This window comes from Pseudopipra pipra, chromosome 20 (genome assembly GCF_036250125.1).
Source record: "Pseudopipra pipra isolate bDixPip1 chromosome 20, bDixPip1.hap1, whole genome shotgun sequence".
Taxonomy (NCBI): Eukaryota; Metazoa; Chordata; class Aves; order Passeriformes; family Pipridae; genus Pseudopipra; species Pseudopipra pipra.
Genome location: NC_087568.1, coordinates 9,469,100 through 9,491,134, shown reverse-complemented (window position 1 = coordinate 9,491,134; position 22,035 = coordinate 9,469,100). Strand labels below are relative to the sequence as shown.

Below are 22,035 nucleotides of genomic sequence, written 5' to 3'. Positions count from 1 at the left end.
TGCAGAGGTGGTGATGTGGAAGGTGGGGCCTCTCACCTGCCTCGAGCTGCACCAGCATTTCCAGAGCATTTCCTTCATCATTCACCATTCTGTGCTCAAGGAGGAAGGTGAACTCTCCCTTACTGCAGCCACAGCAGGTTTGATATTGTCATTGCTCCATGTTGTTCTCTGCCACATTTTGGCAGATGTTGGGTACAGAAACACCCACGAGAGCTGCAGGTGTCCATTTTCTTCCTTAGTTTCACAGCAACAGCCATCCTACAACTGAGGAAGCAGAAGGCTTGGCAGTGGGTTGCTCTCCTTGTGTCATATTGTTCTTCAGTCCCCAAGTTCTTCAAAACCTGGAGGATTTTAAAGTCTTCCAAACCAGCTTGAGGACTTTGGGAATCTCAGCCCAAAACATGTCAGGTGTGAACATGGAGCCATTTCCCTGGGTGTTCATTTCTCTGTTTTCTCTTTGTGCCTGAAGAGTTTCTCTTGCCCATCACTGGGAAGACAACAAGCTCTTGGTTTTCAGTCAATCTGTATTCAATAGTCATGCTGAAAATAATCCAGGCAGAGTGTGACTCCTTTTGCAGGGGGATTTGACATGCCCCTGATGCACTGGGAGCTTTGCATAATGTACAGCAGAGGTCTGTGGGGAAAAGCACAGACAGGGCTGGGGTTATGTGGAAAGGGAACTGTTTTCAACCTGCCTTAACCTTTGGGCAAGTGACTGATGACATTCCCAAACTTCTCTGACTGTGCTTTGCCAACCCCTCTAGCTCCCAATCTGGACCAGTAGAGTTCTGGTGCTCTGTCAGTTTTTATGAAGCTTCTCCCTCTTGGATTTCCAGAGAGATGCTCAAGTGGAGCTGAGCCCGTACATGGCTCAGGTTTGGATAAAGTTGGATTTGAAAACGTGTTTTGACATCTTGATGTTGAGAAGCATCTTAGGCAGATGTTCAGAAGAGACTAAGGTGAGGACAGACCTGAATCTTAAGGAGGATTAGATGTCTAATCATTCAGAGATATGTGAAAGACAGGCTAAGGCTCCCCAAATCCCCATCCCTGGTGATCAAGTCCTCAGCTGAACTGAGATTCAAAGGAATGGAAGAGAAGATGTGAACTTGTCTTTCCCTGCTGGCTGGTCAGCCTTGAAGACCAGTGGTGTAGAAGTGATCTTAGAAATGCCAGGGATAATAAAATTGTGAAGCCTGATATTCTTTTAAGTCCTTTTTATCCATAATCTGGATGGATAAAATCTGCACTGCCACAGGTTGCCCAGAGAAGCTGTGGCTGCCCCAACCCTGGAAGAGTTCAAGACCGGGTTGGACGGGGCTTGGAGCAACCTGGGCTAGTGGAAGGTGTCCCTGCCCATGGCAGGGGTTTGGAACTGGATGATCCTTAGGAATCACAGACCATTCAGTGATTCTGTGATCACAGCACAGTGGTCACGAGTTCACTGCCTCAAGCACTGGCTGTGTGCAAGTAGGTTGTTCTCCCACAGAACTAACACTGCTCTGATGGTGCTGGAGCTGGGATGTCCTGCAGTAGCACTGGGGACACTGGGCACCACAGAGAAGGTTCTTCTCTGTCCTCAACACTGGCCAGCCTTCACTGTGTCCTGTGATTCCCTGGTTCCCCACTGCTGTGAATTTTCTAACTGTGGTGGTGTTCAGGTCCTGCTCGCTGGAGAACTGTCTGAGCTGGTTATTGAGCGACCTGGGACACGAAGCAAAGATGCCAGACTGAGTTCATGTGACTCCTTCCACACCAAGGAGTGGCTGCTGGGCTTCATTCGTGGTCCATCCACAAAGGAACTGAGTTCAAGAGAAGCAGAACTAATACAACCACTCCTGGTCTCCAGGGGTTCACTCGGGGTGGAGAGATGACCTGGAGAAGGTGCCGAGCTGGGACTGAGTCCCTGCTCTCCCTCCCTGCCCTGCATGGCTGGAAGCACCTCAGTGTCAGAGGCTGCAGGTGCCTCAGGTTCCCTCTCCTCAATTCTGACCATTCAGACCAAGCCTTGCACTCGACCTGCTGTGTCCTGGGCTGGCAGAGCTGGTGCTGCTCTGGGGTTGGGGTGGGTTTAGTTTGGAGGTCCATGCAGGGATGGAATTGCTGTGCCACCAATTGCTGTGCCAGCCAGGCTTTGCCATCAGTGCTCCCAGAGCTGATGAGCTCCCAGGGAAGGCTCTTTCCTTTTCCACATTTGTGGACCAGCTGAGGGTCTCTGACTTCGGGGGTTTGGGCCACTGTGTTACAGATATTACAGACAACACCACGACCATGACACCTACAAAAGAGGAGCTGTATCTTCAAGGGGCCTCTTTTCCCTTTGTTCACTCTTTTATCTTTTTATCCTTACTAAATTTATCAGAGCATCTTTCTCCCTGCCCTCCCCTCTCTGGCTTTTGCATGATGCCTTTCTGCATCCTCTGGCAGACTCGAGCACAATCTTTTAACAATTTTCTCTACCTGCATCTCAGCAGGATTTTCCTCCAGCACAGCTGGTGCAAAATGAGTGCATGGGAGTGAGGAGAGCAGGAATCAGTGGCCAGGAACGCCTCAGTAAGCTGCTTTTCTTGGCCTGAAGCTCTGGACCTTCCTGAGGGCTGGAAGGAGATGTGCAGTCTGTGTTGTTTGTTTATTTTTTAAGGGAAATGTGCTCTTGGGAGCTGCTCTGCTTGGCAATAACCTGGGTCCAGAGCTTCCAAAATGGGATTGAAGTGGCTGCTCTGTTCCTCACTTTTGCAAATTCTGGGACCAAATAATACTCTGTCTACGGTTCTCTGACCCCTGAGCTCACCTGGACACAAGGAAACCTTGGCCTTCCCTCTGAGCTGCTCCAAGTGTAGGGCAGGACCCAGGTGAGTCAGGGCATGATGGGGTTTCTCTCTTAAAGGAAAAAAATCTGCTTTTCTGCTGCCGTTTCTGACCTGCTCAGAGGGGGATGACAACTGAGGGGATGTTGGGGTTGTGTTCCTAAATTTTAGCCACTGTCCCTCACACAGGAGACCTGTGCTCCTGCCTCTGGAACACAGCAAGCTGAAAGTCCTCTTTGTGATTTAACCAGAAACACCCTCAGAGATGGATCTGGGCTGTCCTAGGAGTCTCTGGGATCTGCTGTGCCAGGGCAAATAAACAGTCCCATGGGTGCTTGCCATGCTCCAAGTGTCCCAACCATCTGACAGGATCAGACCTGCAATATTGGACCGTTTTCTCTGCCCTGTCTCTGCCTTGCCAGATGGAAGTGCTGCTCCATTAAGCCCAGTCACCTGTCCCAGGCTTGGGATGGAGGTGAAAGTCCAGGGAAATGCTTGGTTGCCTGGCAAAGCTGCTCAGGGCAGAGGAAGGCTCCTTGTTGAAGCAGAATCAGCCAGTGCTGGAGAGCAGAGTGATTTGCTCACCTCTGTCTTTGGGGTTTATGAGGAGGAGTTACTCATGACTGAATCCATTTTTAGAATTTGCCAGGGGATGCTCTTTGCCCTCCTGTAATGGGAGATTATGGATGTCTGACCTGTTTCAGCTCTCTAAATTTTTTGCTTTCTCTTAACTCCCCTGCTTTTCTCATAATCTTAAAAAGCCCAACTAAATCCTGATGCTTCCCCTCTCAAAGCTGAATAATCCTTGCAATTGCAATCTCTTTTTCTTCTTTAAGGCTTTCAGTGCTTAAGATCTGTGTGATCTTCCTTATGGTGTGGGGGAAAAAAAAAACAACAGAAAAACACCCCTTCCCCCCCCCCCCCAAAAAAAAAAAAAGCTCTGAGCACGCAGATTGAGGGAAGGGCAAACTGTGGTTTCATAGAACATCCCCACGGCAGGCTGGGATCATCTTCTCCTCGTCACAAACACCCCCACCACCCTGGCTCTGACTTCACTGCAGTGCTGTGGTGGGGAGACTGTTCCTGGGAGAAATGAGATGGTTTGGTGGCTGTAGGAGGAGAGAAGGGGATGTGGAGGTCAGAATTTTCCCCGATTCTCAATAAGACCTGATGCAAAATACAACACTTTTTTTTTTTCACTTTTCAGAGCTGTTGTGTCATTCACCCACCCCACTGATCTTGTATCTTGATCTTGATGGAAAATAACGTATTTCTTTTTTTTTTCCAGATGCTGATTTCCCGCAGAAGAGGGTGGGGGATTACTGAAAATGGCATTTCCTCTTCTAATGTTTACTGAGAAAAAGAGTCAGATTTTCCCAGTGAAAAAGGCCACAGAATATATTAGATTTAGTGGCCAGAAGCAGAGAAGTGAAAAATGTAGACAACTGAATAAATCAGCTGAGGGAAACTTGATTTTCATGTGAGAGATAAACGCATCACAGAAAGAAATACAGTGAGGATGAAAATGAAAATGTTTTTAGGGAAAACTTTCTCCTGCCCTGTTCATCCTGTGAGCTCCCTGCACCTCTACAAAATAAGGAAACTTTCCCTGAAGACCCATTTGTGCGGATGAGCTCAGCAGAGCTCGGGGGTGAAGAGCTACAGGAGGAAACATTTTAACGCGTGCCCGGGGTCTGTTTGAGTGTAACGGGGATGCTGAAACACTTCAGCGACTGTCTCTGTGCAAAGTTTTCCCCAAAGCCTCCAGCACTCAGTTTAACCACCAAATTAATAAAAACGGGGGTGGAGAAAAAGTCTTATTTTATTGCCTTCCCAGCAAGCACACGGGAAGGCAAACCACGGATTGGAGCTGCTTCTCGCTGCCCTGCTCCCCTGGGCTGGCACAACCCGGGTGCCCGTGTCCCTGTCGGAGGGGGGCTGTGTCTGACCCTCGAGGCAGAGGATGTTTCGAGGCTGCACCTTCTCCCCTCTCTCTTTTCTGCCGTGTCTCGGTGAGTTAGAGCCGCTCCCGGCTCCCCTCGGCAGCCGCTGCTGCCTCTGAGTGTGTCTGTGGCTCTGCTGCGGCGAGAGAGAGCCCTCCAGACACCAAAACCCCCTCGGGTAACAAGCCAGTTTCTTCCAGAGAGTCACCCTTTGCCTCTTGCCAGACCTTATTTGTGTCACTTGTGGATGCTGCCAGCCCTGTCCCTGTCTCCCGAAGCCGGCAGATGTTATTGCTACAGGCTCGCCTGGTCGGTGGGTTGGTTTTGAACTGAGACAGCTTGGATGACTAAGGCAAAAAACACATTAGCAGCAGAGTCCAGGGTTTCCTTGCTGTGGGGGAAGCGAAAATGCCCCCCTGTTGACAGCCCTGACTTCTCCGGAGGGTCCCTTCTAAAAAGTTAATAGTTTGTATCCCAAATTTAGCCGAAATGCTAAAGCATTTCCTCCCCAGCCACTGCAGTGGCTGTTGCCGTGCGGCGCTCCAGGAACGAGGAGGAGTTCTCTCTCTGACTCGTGGTGGAGGGAAGCAACAGAGGGTGTTGGAATAAACAGGATTAAAGGATTTCGTCCATAAATACAGGATTAAAGGTATCCAGTGCTCTGCAGGAGTCATTCAAACCAAGGAGAAACAAAGTAAGTTGTCCAGAAGGGCGCAGCTCTGTTTCAATCCGGCGCATCCCCGCACCGCTTTGTCCCCGGGCGCTGCTGCGGGGGCTGCACCCCCGGCCCCCCGCATCCCTCCCTGCCCCGGGGGCTGCGGACCGAGCCCCCCGCTGGCCCCGCACCCCCAGTCACTGTCCCCCCCGGCTGAGCCTTCCCGGGGGCTTCTGATCGCACGGACGGGGGTGCTGGGGGGGCTGCCCCTGGGCGCGGCAGCTGGGCAGGGCAGGGCACATCTGGGCAGGGCACATCTGGGCAGGGCACATCTGGGCAGGGCACATCTGGGCAGGGCGCGCAGGCGCGGGGGCCGCCTCGCCTGTGCCCCCCGCCCTTTTCCAGCCGGCAGCACCCCCTTCCCGGCCGGCAGCACCCCCGGCCGGGGCTCTGCGCGCCCGCGGAGCGCTGCGCAGGGGCACGGGAGGGGTCCACCCCTCCTTCCCCCGGGGAGGAGCCGCGGCTCCGCCGTTTTTACCGGGGTGGGCGGTGGCTGCCGGGCCGGGCCGGGCTCCATCCTCCCTCCTCCCGCCCCCCGGTGCCGGTGACTGGGGCGGGCGGAGCCGCGGCGGCCCCATTGGCTCCGGGCATCACATGCGGCGGGGCCGGGCCGTGCCGGAGCCGTGCCGGGCTGGGCTGGGCTGGGCACGGCGAGCGCTCCCGCGGCGGGCACGGCAGCAGCGCAGAGCCCCTTCCCAGCCCAGCCGAGGCACCGCGACCACCGCGGCCGCCCCCCCCGCCGCCCCGGCCATGAGGTCGGGCCGGAGAGACGGCACCTGTGCGGGGAGGTGAGCGGAGCCCCGGCGCCTTCCTCCTACCCCCGGGCAGCCACCGCGGCGGGGGAAGCGCAGGGGGTGGAGGAAGGGAAAGGGATTTTTATTTTTATTTTATTTTATTTTATTTTTTATTTTTTTTTATAATACATCAATATATTTTTGCTGCGATCAATCCCGATCCCGCGACTGAAGCCCCCGGAGGGAGAAGTGCTGCGCGCTGTGATGCGTCTTCCTCTCGCCTCGGCTGCCAGTTTGGATTGTAGCGCCCGGCTCCGTGCACCGCGAGGATGGCTCGGTTTGGGGATGATCTGCCGACCCGCTATGGAGGTGGAGGGCCGGCCGGGGCTGGAAGAGGGAGCAGCCGGCAAGGTGGCCCCCAAGCCGGCCAAAGGATGTATAAGCAGTCGATGGCTCAGAGGGCCAGGACTATGGCTCTCTACAACCCCATCCCTGTCAAACAGAACTGCTTCACAGTCAACAGATCCCTCTTCATCTTCAGTGAAGATAATGTTATACGGAAATACGCCAAGCGAATAACAGAATGGCCATATCCTTTCAGGGAGGCTGTGTGGGCACGGGGGGGAAGGTGGGGAGGGGGAGAGGGAGGCTGAGGGGAAGAGAGCCCTCTGGGCAGCGCAGGATGAGTGTCTGGGGCTAATGCAGACGTGCATGTGTGAGCCAGGCTGTGTGGTGGGTGTGTGTGCCACGGATCCCTGTGCCCGACATAACGCACGGCCGTGTCCATGGGGATCACAGGGAGCTCCTCCTGTGGGCACAGCAGAGGGTGTTTTGGGGGTGCCTTGTGCCAGGGCTCTGTGTCAGACATATGTGCATGCCAGTGTGTCTTTAGGTGTGAGGTGGACATGTAGATTTACGTTCCCTACAAAGGCTGCAAAGGGTTCTGTGAGGTTCATGCCGATGAATCCTGATTCTTATTTCCATCTTGGAGCCTTCCAACTCTTCTGTCTCACTCTGAACAGCAGGAGGGATAAAAATGGTGACACCTTAGCATTAAAGCTGCATTGATAGTAGGGACATTGATAGCTCAGGTACCTGGCGAATCTCAGGAATACAATCATTGCAGCTCAGGTTTAGCACATCCCCTAAACCTGAATCCATTAGAATCAACGTGAATCATGGCACTCTGATGAGGTGCGTAGTCTAAGCTTAGGCTGTACTAAAAAAAAAATATTAGCAAAGCCTTGAGGCAGAGGGAGGCAGTGAGTGGGGAGAGGGATCGTCTGCTGTGTGGTGAAAGGGGCAGATGCTTCCTGTCCGAGCCCCAGCTCCCAGGCCGAGTGATGATCCTCAGGAGGGGTCTTTGCTGGGAATGCTGGTTGTAAGCCATGAGCAAAGGGCAGCAGAGTGTTTGAGGCCACCAGGGAGTAGCTGATGTGTGTGTGTGTACAGGAGTGCATCGCACTGGGGGTCTCAAGGGAGCCGGCTGCTTTCTTTTCATCTGATATCACACCCCTGTTAATCCCCAGCTAACGGCAGCCAGGCCTCCTCCCAGCCTCCTAGCAACACTTTCAGTTGCCACAGAGGCCAGCTCCTCTTTAGGCTTCCCCAGTTTTCACTTCCTGAGGGGCTCACAGGAAAAATACACCCATGGAGCGAACGCACTTCCCTTCTCTCTGAACACACACACGTATTGATCTTTCTGTCCATGTTATACAATCCCAGGGATTGCTGTGCTTCCCGATCCATTTCTCCTTCCCTGCATTCCAGCGTGGATAAACAAGCCCCAAAGCCCCGGTGGCAGGCAGAGCATCGCCCTGCCCGCGAGGCCGGGCGCAGTCTGTCCCTGCCCTGCCTCTTGGGCCACTCGGCTGCGTCTTTCCCGGGGGTGTGGGGACGGGATCCACGGCTCTGCGGAGCCGGTGGGACCGGAGGAGCCACCGGGACCGGCAGAGCCACCGGGACCGGCAGAGCCACCGGGACCGGCAGAGCCACCGGCCCTTCCCCGCGGGGCCGCTGGGCGGGCGGGGCCGGGCGCTGTCCGCGGTGCTGAGCCGAGCTTTGCGGGGTGCTGAGCCGAGCTCTCCGCGGTGCTGAGCCGAGCTTTGCGGGGTGCTGAGCCGAGCTTGAGGGGTGTGGAGCCGAGCTTTGCGGGGTGCTGAGCCGAGCTTGAGGGGTGTAGAGCCGAGCTTTGCGGGGTGCTGAGCCGAGCTTTGCGGGGTGCTGAGCCGAGCTCTCCGCGGTGCTGAGCCGAGATTTACAGGGTGCTGAGCTGAGCTCTCCAAGGTGTTGAACCGAGCTCTCTGTGACGCTGAACCCAGCTCTGTGTGGTGCTGAGCTGAGCTCTCCGCGGTGCTGAGCCGAGCTCTCCGAAGTGTCGAGCCGAGCTCTCTGCGGTTTAGAACCGAGTTCCCCGCGGTGCTGAGCTGAGCTCCCCGCGATGTTGAACAGAGCTCTCCACAGTGCTGAGCTGAGCTCTCCGCGGTGCTGAGCCGAGCTCTCCAGGGTGCCAACTGGTGCTGTCCTTGGTACCACGCCGAGCTCTCCACAGTGCTGAACCTGGTGCTGAGCCGAGCTCCCCGCCGTCCTGAGCTGAGCTCTCCACGGTGCTGAGCTGAGCTCTCCGTGGTGCCGAACAAATAGTCCTTGGTGCTGAGCAGAGCTCCCCGCCGTGTTGGACTGATCTCTCCCTGGTGCTGATCCTCTCTCCCCGTGGTGTTGAGTCTCTCTCCTCATGGTTCTGAGTCTCTCCCCGTGGTGCTGAGTCTCTCCCCGTGGTGCTGAGTTTCTCCTCATGGTTCTGAGTCTGTCCCCGTGGTGCTGAGTTTCTCCTCATGGTGCTGAGCCTCTCCCTGTGGTGCTGAGCGGATCCATCTCCCACCCCCAGGCCCCTCTGCCCTCCCCGGTACGGCTCCGCCCTGGGAGAGCCGGGGCTCGGCACAGCTCAGGGCTGGAGACAACAGCAAAAGGAGGGACCCGGTGCCAGGCTGGGATCCTTCCCCTGGAATTGCTTCTCTCCTACGTCCCGACAGGGCGCTGGTGATTTTATTCTCACTGGGAGAATTGCAATCCAGCAGTAATTCACGTTTTGGACCTGTGTAGACACTCTAAATCAAACTTTTCCAGCCCATCACTTTATTTGCACCATGTGTTGAAGGGAAATGTTTCTGAAGGACAATTCAGCAGATGGTGCTCAGCTGTATAATCTGTTCTGAGGCAGTTCAGCTTATCAATCTCATTTTAAACCAATGATTATTAATAGGTTTTTGTTTCCTTTGGACCTTTTGCTTTCTTGCTCCCAAATTCCTTGAGCAGCTCTGTAAAACTCTGACTCTCAAAGAAGAGAGCCAATTGCCTACTTTTCTTCCAAACACAGCCCAGAAAGAACTGAGGAAGTCAGGGAGACGGAATGCCTTCAAAAATACGAGAAATCTTAGAATGCTCAATTAATGTGACTTTGGGGGTAGAAATGGGATTTGGACGAGTTTCTCCTTCTGTTGTCCAGTGTCTTCTTTAACTTTTTGGTCCTCACTCCATTTGAATACATGATTTTAGCTACAATCATAGCCAATTGTATCGTGCTGGCTCTGGAACAACACTTGCCGGATGGAGACAAGACGCCGATGTCGGAGAGATTGGTGAGTTGCATTTATTTATGTGCAGTTTTTGTTCTGCTCTGATGCAGAAAACACTCAGCCCCCCAGTGCTGGGAGTGCTGGCATCTATTTTAAAGATCCACACGTAAACAAACAGGCATTGATCTGCCAATCACAAAAAAAATTGCTCAGTGCCAACAAGAACTCTCCCCCCCGATCCCATCTGCACAAATGCTTCATCACTCCAGCCAGCCCTGCCCAGCTGCAGGAGAGGAGATGGAGCTTCTGTTCTCATCAGAAGAGCTACAAACTCAGGTTGTCTCTAAACCAAGACAAGAAAGGACTGATAAATGCTTAGAATTATCTCTGGAATCAAATAAACTTCTGTGATATTTTCCCAGGGAGTGGTAGAACAGAGTAACCTTTTAGGTTCAAGAGTCTCTTCCTGCCACTGTGCATATGAAGGATCCTACAGAGCAAACTTTGGGTTTAGATGATTGCACTTCCCTTCCAAAACAAATGAAACCAACTTACAGAGGAAAATAATTTCCCTGCAGGCTTTATGGTAATGAGCCCAATTACCTTATTTCAAAAGAAAATAGAAGAATAGCTTCAAAACAGTTCTTCCATTTATCATGTAGGAAAAATGTGTAACACTTGGGTTGATTTTTCTCCTACTGTTAATGATCTGGAAAGTCTTGCATGGCCAAATGCATTAATCCTGGTGCATGTTCAAAGGCTGAATAAATATGGCTGAATAAATATGGATCCATATGTGTTTGCCATGTAGATATTATGTTATGCAAACAAAAATAATATTAGGCTTGCTGCCAAAAACTGGAGGCCCTGTACACTGGTTGCTGCAGTTTCCAAGGGTGGGCAACTCTCACAATCTCTTCCTTCAGAAGCAGGAAAAGTGTGTTAGTGATGGATCCAAAAGGAGCATCAGGGTCACCCTACTTGGTCCTAAATTGGAAATGGAGCTGCTCCTGCTGCCTGTTCACCTCCACGGGGTTTGCTTACTGTCCCTGAATTATTTCTGCTTAACAAGTGAGGAGGATAAGATGAATACATGCATTTCTGTTGATCTCTCTGCCATTTAACATTCTCTGTGTGCTTCAGGAGGGGTCAGCAAGGCCAGCCTGGGGCTGTGAGCAGAGCACAAGTTTAGGCCCAGGGTAGTGACCGAGCTGGAAAACGCTTTCCATGGTTATGAACATATGGACTAGTGAAGGGAAAAGCAGTTTTGTGGCTGTTTTGGTCTGGTTACCCTTTGGTGATGTTTTAAGCAGCAGCAGGTGTGGTTAACAAGTTGGTTTTATGTTTCTCTATGTCCCCAGATTTATAAGGGGATTCCACAGGCATTTTATTGTCCTTTTCCCCACTGTATTGATTCCATTTTACGGCACAAACACCTTCAGTTCCTGCTCAAATCATTCCAAAGGGGGCACTGGTATTACCACCAGATATTGTGAGATAACTGTGTGTATTAAATGCAGTCTCTGCCTTGTTGACTCTGCCTTGGTGAGGAAGGAAGAATTAACTCCTGATTTTCATCCCTGTTGTGCACCATTGCCTTTGATCCAGGTATTCTTAAAGCATTTTAGCTACAGCACATTCATAACTCTGAAGTATAAAGGGATTTAGCATGGAATAACACTGAGAGTCTTTACAAGTCATGAAATATCTTTTATTTTCAACATATGCTGGAAAGATTAAGCATTGTGAGTAAGAAAAAGTGTCTTCTGGTTTCAAAGTGAAGCTGCTTTAGAGCGTTCCTGCTGCTTCCACAAACTGGAAGTTGCTTCATTGAAAATGTTACAAATCCATGTTAAACCAGAGTGGGTGAACATTCCCATACATTTACAGGTTTGTTGAGCCAAATTCTATGCCTCTGCAGAACAGCAGGTGCTTTGGGGCTGTCTTTGGCAGGAATGGAACTGGCCTTTTCTTGGTTAATGATTGATGGATATATGTTTCCATCTCCTGGGTTCATTGAAATATTCAAATTGGAGTGAGGGCTCATCACTGAAGAGTTAATCAGATGTTGAGGACGTGAGATGCACATCACGAGCCTTTGATGACTGGAGATGTAGGCAGAGCTGTTGAAGTAAAACCAGAGCTGCCTGGTACTTTATTCCACAGATACAAAGACAAAAATCTTAAGACTGTCTGTTTGTTAAAGCTGAGGAGAAGAGGGAGGAGCCCATACAAACATTTTAATGATTTTTGTCTTCTAATCAACATTTTCTTCTATTTATCTCCCCTGAGACCCAAGAGATGAACCTGCAGTGCAATCTCACTTGGCTGTTTTCTGTGCTCCTCTTACTTTGACAAACAGGGCTAATGAAGCACAAGTGATGCCTCAGTACCTCCAATATTTCAGGATTTGGAATGGCTGAGTTAGGAGGGATTTTTCCCTCTCCACTTCCCGTATGTGGTTTGTAGCACAGAAAAGCATCACTTGGCTCTGGGGTAGAAATTTTGGACAAAAGCTCCGAGAAACACCAGTTTGGTGGTCAGAGAATTTAGTGGTGAACTGGAGTATTGGTTTCATCTTCAGACAAGAGAAATCAGCTTGTTCTCCCAGCAGCAGCAGACTGACCTACCCCCGAGGTTCTCGCCTGCTCTGAGCTGGAGCTCTCACGTGCTTTGGTTGCTGGAAGGGTTTAATTCACATCAGCAATTGTCCAGTGGACAGAGATGCTGCAGATTTGCTCCTGCCCATCTCAGTGAGTGCCTCAGCCAGTGGTTGTAGAGTCAGGCTCCCTGTGCCCCAATAAATATTGCATTGTTTGTACACACTGGAATGCTGCCAAGCTAAAAGATGCTGAGGGAGTTGTACTGAGTGGCCCAGAGCCTGGTGCTGAGAGCTCCAAATGTGAGACTGTGAACTTCCCCTCCCAGCCCTGAATGGCCTCGCTGGTGGATGCTCACGATGCTCTTGGCTGTGCAGGCTGAGACACTCCTTCCCTCCCTGCTTCCTTCCCAATGGCTCAGTTTTCCATGAAAAGCTTCAGGTGATTTTAGATTTGGCCCAGTCTGACAGAGGTGATTTCAGAACCTGCAGGACAGGAAATCTCTTTTCTGCCCTGCTCTGGGGCAGCCCCTGTTTGAAGACACCAGGGGGGCTGTAGGACGTTCCCTGCAGGGCTCGGGCTGGTTTTGATGTGAGGACAGATATGACTTTTCTCAGATATTCACCGTGACAGCTCTTGCAATTTCCTAATGGATTTAATGCTTTATCCCATCCACAGGCACTTCCTGCAGCCATATGTGAGCTGTTCATATTAACCTTGCATGAACAAAACCCTTCACACCCAAACCCATCAAGGCTGTCACATCCGAAGGCCAAGGAAAGACACTAGGACGTGGACTAGGAATAGTAATGACTTTCCAGACTCAGAAGTTGTTTCTGATCTGAAACATATTGATTAAATGTGTGTTTGGCCCAGTCTCAAGCTTTGCTGTGTCCACAGCAAACAACTTGCTGGCACAGCTCTGGCTGCTGCCCAGATTCTCCGCCCTCCTTCCCCGCTCACACACTGACACTCATTATCACCTGCTCTCCTGCTCTTGAACCCAAGCAGGGCACAGCCTCCTGTCTGGAGGGGGCTGCAGGCCGTGCTGGCAGCAGGGATGCTGAGCCCACGGCAGTGCCATTCCAGTGCTGCCCAGGGCATCTCACCCGTGTCCTTGCCCTCCTTCCGTCACACACAGTCCTGTGAATCCTTTTCTGGACCTCTACCCAAAGGGGCACATCTCGTTGTGACTGCCCTGATTCTTAGGCTGAGTCAGTGTGAATTTAGGCAGGCCTTAGAAAAGACCCTCTTTCCATCCCTTCTTATTTCCCCAGCTGCTCACTGCCAACCTGACTGGTTTGCTTCATAATAGATACCCAAATCCATCTGTGAGCCCTCCTGCTTCCCTGGAAGCTCAGAACTTCTTTGACTCGCTTCCTGAGTGCTTTGCGCAGTCCTGACTTTGGGAAGAGCATATCCTATCAAACCCTGGAGTACCTGAAGGCTGGCTCTTTAAAGCTGGGAGCTGTAATCACAAGGCACCTGACCTAGATTGAGCAAAGACTGGGAGCAGAGTAGATATGAGGCTTCAAGGAAGTGAGGGAGTAATGTGGAGGAGTGGATGTGGGTAAAGGTAGCTTTTTTTGGGTGTGTTAGAAGAGTTATTTTTAGAGGCACGCTCGTAGTTGTGGGATGGAAATATGGGATGGGCTGGGAGGCCTTTGTTTCCACAGATTATCCATAGCTGTTGAACTAGGAGGTGTTGTGGGGTTGAAGAGCAGTCCCTCTGTGCATGAGGGAAAGTAGAGGAGCAGTAAAGCAACTTCTGAAACCACATAGGATGATTTGTGACCCCCTCTTCCTTATTCCCTCTTTTCTGTCTGGGTTGATCCCTGGGATCCTTCCAGCTCTTGCTGTGGAGCAACTGCTGGAAGAAGATGCTTGTTGTAGGATTTCTGTTGAAGGTTATAAAAGGTCTGATGGCCTTTGTCGCTGTTTCTCTGTGGGTAAACAGCACTGGGATGGGCAGCTGGAGGTCTGTCAGTGCTGGTTTGTGTCCTCTGAGCAGCACTGGGGAGGCTCTGTGGAGGCACAGAGGGCTTGGAGGTGCTGCTGCTTGTGGAAACATCTCCTTGAGTGGAGGAGAAGTTAGTTTTGGGTGTGGGTTTTTATTTTCTCCTCTCCATTTCAGCCAAAGGCCTACAATGAGAGCTCAACTTTACCCTGCTGTGTCTTTCTGTCTGGCCAGTCAGTGCCTGTGTGTGTGACCTGCAGGTGACTGTCACCTTGCCAGGCCACAGGAGAGTGGGAGAGGGGGTTGCTGAGGCAGGAAAGGTGGAGGGAATGGAGATAATACAGGGTGAAGGATGAAGTGTGTGGAAGAGCTGGGCCCTCTGAGGTGTGTAGGGGTGTAGGGTGTTGATTTGTAGGAATAAAACCTTAATTCGGCCCCTGATGGAAAAGCCTGTCCATAGGGAGTATTTTCCAGCAGCTTGGAGGGATCTGCAGTGATTAGTGCTCTCTGGTGGGCTTGCTGAGTTGGGATGTACCTGCAGCCAAGCCCCTGTGGGGGGGATGTGCTGTTGTGTTACACAGTCACAGACCAGCTCAGGCGGAGGGGCCCACAGTGTCCCAACTGGTGCCACCTCCCTGCTCCAGCAGGGCCATCCCACGGCACAGGATTGCATCCAGGTTCTGGAACATCCTCAGTGAGGAGACTCCACCCCCTCTCTGGTCTCTGTTCAGTCACTGCCCAGCAAAGAGGTTCTTCCTCCTGTCCAGGTGGAGCTTCCTGGGCATCAGTTCCTGCCCGTTCCTCCTGTGCCATCGCTGGGCCCCCTGAGCAGAGCCTGGTCCATGCTCTGCCCCCTCCTGCAGCCCCTGATGGATATCTGGGAGGTCTCCTCTCAGTCTTCTCTTCTTGAGGCTGAACAGGCCCAAATTTAGGAGTGAAAACCCCGGTTTTCTGTAACAAGTGCTGTGCCCAAGTGTGGGTTTGGGTCAGAGCTGAGCAGGAGCTGGTCAAACACATCCCTGTGTCAAACCTGCTCCTTCCTCCTGGGCCCACGAGCCGTGACATTCCTGCTCCTTCCGTAGAAGAGAACAAACAATCCCCTTTTGTCATTAGCAGAATTGCAAAATGGAAGCAACTGTCCATCAAAGAGCAGCTCAGCCCCATGGCTCTGATGGCCAGAAATGCCACTGGAAAAAAAAAAGATTTCTAATCTCTTAATTTGGAAGTTCGCTTCTCTTTGGGAAGGGCTGCTTTACTTCCATTGACTTCGGCTGAAAACAGGGATCTGAGGCACATTTGGAAATTGGTTACAGGTGCCAAAGCCAATTAACATGGGCTTGAAATCAATCTCCTTTGCTTTTACCTCTTTGTTCCCATTTTTTGTCTCCGTCTTGGACTTCCAAATGTACATGTTTTCATTTGGCACTGAATTTGAATTGAAACTCCTGTCAATAATTTAATACTAAATAATCTATAATAAACAAATATATATAATATATATATAATATATAAGATATATATTATAAATATATTATATATAATATAATATATTTATAATATATAATATATAATATATATAAATATATATATTATAAATTGTATAAATCATATATATTGTATTTATAATATATAATATATATTATAAATACAATATAATAATGTATAATATAATATAATAATGTATAATACAATAATGTACAATATAATATAATATAATAATATTGATACATCTGTGACCATTCAGTGTTTGTGATCTGCAGGTGACTGTCACCTTGCCAGGCCACAGGGGAATGGGAGGTGGAGTTGCTGAAATAAATGGTTTAGATGAAATAAATATATAACATAAGTAATAACTGCAAATATATAATATATAAACTGTAGGAACATATTTTAATGTAAATATATAATTATTAAATGTAAAATAAATAATGACTATGAAATAAATATATAAAATAGATGAAATAAATAGTTTAGTAAAACTGGGGAGACTAAGTTTAATTTCTCTGTAGGAGGTAAGACATGAAGTTGAGATCCCAAAATCTGCCCCATAGATCTGAGGCACAAATCTTATTGTTCCTGCTGAGAGGGAATGGGGTTTTCTCCCTGAATCAGACACACAGTGAAAGGAAAACAAATGAGACTGTGGCTGTGGAAATTGAGAAAATGGAGGAGAAGGAGCGAAGGAGGAACCAATGGAATAAATGATAAATAAATAATTTCCTGTCAGTGTTCACAAGCTTTCTGTGCTGACTGTTAATCCCCAAGATATCCTCTTGTTTCGAGTTCCTGGATGAATGGTGAAGCACTTCCTTTTCCATGTCAATAACCACTGGAATATGTGATAGCAAGTTTAAATACACCCTTAGTGCAAAATTTCAGCTTCGAAATTCCTGCTGGACGATTGCGTGGAAAGAATGGGGCGAAAAAAATCAGAAGGAAGGCAAATAGAATTCCCAATTTAAAAAAAAAAAGAAAAATTACTTCCAGAGAAATAATAATGAAATTCCTCTTTGTGCTCCAGCAAAGTTTCAGCTCGGGGAGTGGAAAAGGGTGTGAAGTTGGTGCCTGGAGCTGTTCATGTGACTTGATCCCCCTGCTTTTTGTTCTCTTTCAGGACGACACTGAGCCCTACTTTATTGGAATATTTTGTTTCGAGGCTGGGATAAAAATCATCGCTCTGGGGTTTGTTTTTCACAAAGGCTCTTACCTGCGGAACGGCTGGAACGTGATGGATTTCGTCGTGGTCCTCACAGGGTAGGTGACTTCTCACCCCGGCTTTAAGGGGGCCTCTCACTCTGATCTGTGTTGGTTTTTACCTCTGGGTTGGGGTGGGATTGATTTGAGGGAAATATTGTATCCCTACATTTCTGACTGTAGGATTTGTTGTGCTGAACGAGTCACTTTTAGAGTGTTGGAACCAACTAAAAAGTGGTTTTCCTCAAGGATATTTATTTGTTGGTGTTCTGGTGTGTATCTTATCCAGAGTCTTCCTGACATTTCCCTGGCTTTGCAGGTTCTGTTTGCCACTGGTACTTGAGCCTGATTTAAACCAATCTATTTAGCATTACAGGATGACTTTAAAAGTCAACATGGAGTGTGCTAACAAATTAAAAGCATCCCATTTTTAAGCTATTACAACTCTGAAATCAGCAAAGTTTTTGCAGGAGTGCATTTGTTCTGCTATCGAATAACTTTTCTGAACAGAATTCAAAGATGCTTGAAAATAATTCAGAACATCTTATTAAGGCAAATGTCACCCGTGTATTTTGTGCAGTGGTTTGAAATGATGTCGCTGGTTTCTTTCTTGGAAATGCTCACAATATTTTACATTAGAAACTGTTGTAATGTATATTTATTTATATGAATGGAGGGTAAAATGGAAACACGAATATTAAGTATCACTTGTAGTCTACAAATTGGGCTTTAAAGCTCCAAAGGAAATGTTCCCTGAAGTCCTGAGCTTGCAGCCTTCAGCTTGGAAGGATTTCAGGCAGTTTTCCCCCAGCCTGGTATTAACATGCTTCCCAAATCCTTCCTTTCCCACCCCTTCTCTGCTCCTGTGTGTGAATGTGTCTGTGTTTTCTGGTTAGTGGTGGAGAGCAGGGAAATGCCTGCACACATATACAAATGTATTCATTTGCCACATTATCACTGGAATTCTCTTTGCATTCAGGGCACCATGTGATCCAGCAACTGAGAGGCCAAAGGGAATCCTTTATGCATTGAGAGGAAGAGAATAAATATGTGGGGTTTGATTCTCCTGCTGCTGGGTTGGGGATTTAATCAATGGGAACTTCAGTGGAGTCACGAGGAGAATCAGATTTACGTACTCAGGAGCACGGGGGGTACCAGGATGAGAGGAGAATTAGCACAGATGCTACAACTATTCACACCCATGGCATGTGCTGATTCCTAGTCAGTTCTACGCCCTTTTGTGAGTTAAAAAAATAAAATAAAAAATTAAAATCAAGGCCCTGATTCTGGAAGGCACTTTGGAATGTGTTTTAATTTATCCTTCAACAAAGCATTCAAGTACACCTTTGGATTCAGCTGACTCCAGCGCTTCTGCGCTCAAAGCTAAGGCTCTACAGAAAAGCTTTTCTGAACTCCAGCCATATTGTTTAGACAGGGCTTTTTTATTTTCTCATAAACACATGCCAGGAATCAAGAGATGTTTGGTTTCTTTACAAGTGAGACGCTCAAAGTTTTACAAGAGCAGCCGGAGCGTCGCTCGTGGAATCGCCGCGGGCCGTGAGACGCCGAGCGCCGGTGTCTGAGCGGAGCGGGGTTTGTTGGGGGAGCTGTTTGCAGCTCTGTTTGATCTGGGAGCATAATTGAGGACTATCAGCTCGATGAGGCAGCTGGACCGAGGAGCCCTGTTCCCTCTGCAAACAGGCGTGTTCCTCTCCAGCACAGTCCCGGCCACGTCAGAGCTGCTGGTTTCCAATGGTGACACCGACCGGGCTCCGGGGAAGCCGCCTCGTACGGGGGCTTCCCACCAGGTGGGCAGTGCAGGGGTGGCAAAGGCTCAGCTCAGCAGCATTAAGCCCAAGAATCGTCTCCCCAGACCTCTAATCCTCTCGTTCAAGGGCTGGATGTAACATTTGTGGTGCTTGGGGGAAGGCTCCCGAAAACCCCGGCGTTCCTCGTGTGCTGGGTTGGATTCCTTCCTGAGCGTGGGGCTGCATTTCCAGCCCAGGAACGAGCTGGAGGGACCTACAGTAGAGAAACAGCACTGCAAGACCTGCAGCCTCACACAGGGGACTGAATTAGTGTTTTCTCTGTAGCCTGTGGTGTTTTTCCTAGATCCTTATTGTGTTCTTAGCTCGCTGCTGTGTTGCCATGGGGCTGTGCTGGAAAGCAGGAGCTCCTCTTCCTTGGGCTTTCTTCACTGCCCAGAAACCTTTTCATCCCCCCACTGCCTGCCTGGGCTTGGGGCTTTGATTTAGGGGCTTGGAGAAGCCGGAGCAAGGTTGTTTATTCGAGAGAAACATCCCCTTTTGTCTCATTTGAGACAAACCTCCTCAGTTCTGCCTCGAGACTGAAGGCAGGTTGTTGAGGAAGAACATTTGCTGCTGCCAAACCCAGCTGGTTCTCCAGGGAGGGACTGAGAGGTGGTGACATGAGTGGGAACTTAATTTTCACTTCTGTGGAAAGGAGACTCAGATCTGTGCGTTTCAAAAAATGATCGGGCTGTAATTTATTAGGGAATAATAAAAGAGGACAATGCTAAGCCAGTACTTAATGTGTTCTTATAAATATAGATAGGTAGGACATCAGTTTTTGAAATACCATTTTACTACTCTATCAAAAGCTTTCCTTTGCCATATGTACAAGGTTTCTACTTGGAAATGTTACTTCATGTTTCCCAGGCAGTGATCAGTGTTCAGTTCCCAAGCTCAGTTTCACATTAATCTTCAATATCACAGAGGGATTTTGATTTCTCTCTCTCTCTCCCTTATTTTTTTAAATTTTATTTCTGTGTAAGCATGAAAGATCATGAAAATGTGTTTCATGACACCACACACAGAGCTGTGTACCCGCTAATCCTGTTGAGTGCCCGTTTTTATTGAGGTAAATGCTGAATGTCAGAAAATCTGATCTCATTTTCAGCTTTTAGCTAAACCCCACAAAAGCAAAGAGCAGCTTTGCTCTCGTTATCTGTTTCCATAGGAAAAAGGGCAGAGTCTGGGTGTGTTTTGGAGGAGGCTGTGGGGGAAGGCTCTGCATTGATTGAACTCACCCTTATGTAAATACTACAGTGATCATGCAGAAATCCTTCCCACCTGTTTTTTCCAACCCCCCCCCTTTTTTTTTTGCCTGCACCCTGGAATTATCGATAAATGTATTTTTTCATCTCCCTGCAACGATGGAGATTTTGTTTGTCAAAAACCAGGCAGCAGAAGCTGTTAATCAGAAAATGCAGCAGGGCTGTGTTTTATGCAGCCAGGATCAATATCCCACTGAGCTAAACCCGAGTCTAACAGACAGTGGCCCAAAATGCCTTGGTTGTCATTCCAGAAAACCCTCCCTCGGTTTCTTTCCACAGTGGGGCCTATTTCTCCTTTGCTTCCAAGGAATCCTGCTGACTTGCTGTTAGTAAAGGCCTGGGAGAAGAATAGATTGCTACTTCTTGAAAAGATTTCAGTCCCTTTGTCCTTTTTTTAGTGATTTCTGGTGGACTCCTCGGGCTGTAGAGGAGCACCCAGGAAAGCTGTCCTGCTGGGGTGTGCCTGTTGCTGCTGTGGAGAGAAATACATGTATTTTATAGCTCCTGCTCACTTCATTTGCACATTTTTAGGGGATTGGGTTCACTCCAGTGATGACATCACCCATTAGCAGCTCTAAATCACCCCAAATTGCAGTTTCTCAGCTGGCCTGGGACTGTATGATCTTAATGCACTTTTTCCAAGGTAGAGGCAAAGGGATTTTTTAACTCTGTCACTGGAACGTGTTTTGGGTTGGAATCCTCAGAAATCCACAGTTGTCTTTGGAACAAAGTTGTCCTATCCCCAAACTCCTCAGGTGGCACTGGAGGGAGATGTGAACCTGGACAGGGGGCCTGGAGGGCCCAGGCCTGTTCCTCTTGGAGTTCATGGCAAGTTTTCTCCTGGGCTTGGGATACAACAACCCAAAGAACTGCTGTGCAGGGTTTACCTACAAACATCCTCTCCAGCTGGAGCTGGTGTCACAGGCTGACTGCTGAGGACAAGGCATGGCTAAAATGATCCTGAGCTTTCTGGTTCCCAAAATTCAGATGTCTAGGGATTTTTGAGGTGGAAAAAAAAGGATCTTTTAAAAGGGCTTTTAACCTGTGTGGTCCAAGGGGTCTGTCCTCCTTGGTTGTATTTTGGAGCTTGTTTATACTTTTGCTTTCATTGTATGGTGGGTAATGGGTCCTATGGTTTAATTACATATCACAACAAAGGTGCTGCTTATCCCTTTTTTTTTTTTCCCAGCACCAGCTACCTGAGGTTTCCTTTGGTGCCTTCTAGATTTTGTACAGTAGAGTTGGAATAATAATCATTCAACTTCCTGCATGTTTATGGTTTTAATAAACTCCAGCATTTCTCCAGTCAGAAGTTTATGCTGCCCAACCTCCCTTGACCTGAGTTTTCCGTGCTCCTTTGCCCTGGTCCTTTCCCAGTTCCATCACATCCCCTTGGAGTGCCCACAACCGTGTCTGGTGTTTGTCCAACGCCGGGAGCTGCTAAAACTGCAGCGCTTGAAAGGATCCTGCCCGTCCTTTCTGAGCAGAATTAATTCCTTTTGGCTCCCAATCAGCCTGGATTAAACACTCTCGAAGAGTCCTGGTGGCTCCTTGAGCCAGTTGGATCAGCTGCCTGGATCTCTGGGTGGGACTGGCAGAGACAGCGTGTGCCAGGCCCGGAGCTGCCAAACGATGTGCCCAGAGTGTCGGTGCTCTTACGGGTGTCTCAGCCTGTCTGGAACAAATTGCAAAAAAGCTGGAATTATCCTGATTGTCTGAGCAATGTGCTCCCAGCTCCTGGTGACGCTGATGATTTGGAAGGTAACTCGTTTGGTAACCCAGTGCTGTGTCCAGTTCTGGGCCCCTCAGTTCAGGAAGGATGTTGAGGTGCTGGAGCAGGTCCAGAGGAGGGCAACAAGGCTGGTGAAGGGACTGGAGCACAAGTGCTGTGAGGAGAGGCTGAGGGAGCTGGGGCTGTTGAGCCTGGAGAAGAG

At 49.3% G+C, this 22,035-nt stretch overlaps 1 protein-coding gene across 13 annotated transcripts in view; it reads left to right on the top strand.

Annotated features, from left to right (window-relative positions):
• Positions 1 to 6,069: 6,069 nt before the first annotated feature.
• CACNA1B (calcium voltage-gated channel subunit alpha1 B) overlaps positions 6,070 to 22,035 on the top strand; it is a 317,185-nt gene continuing 301,219 nt past the window's right edge. For 4 of the 13 annotated variants that reach the window (XM_064677125.1, XM_064677122.1, XM_064677121.1 and 1 more), the window contains exons 1-3: positions 6,070 to 6,788; positions 9,732 to 9,837; positions 16,946 to 17,085. In XM_064677125.1, the coding sequence (XP_064533195.1) occupies positions 6,529 to 6,788; positions 9,732 to 9,837; positions 16,946 to 17,085 (506 nt within the window). In that variant the 5' untranslated portion in view covers positions 6,070 to 6,528. The remainder of the gene's footprint in view (positions 6,789 to 9,731; positions 9,838 to 16,945; positions 17,086 to 22,035) is intronic. The other 9 variants (XM_064677129.1, XM_064677128.1, XM_064677126.1 and 6 more) reach the window with 4 other exon arrangements.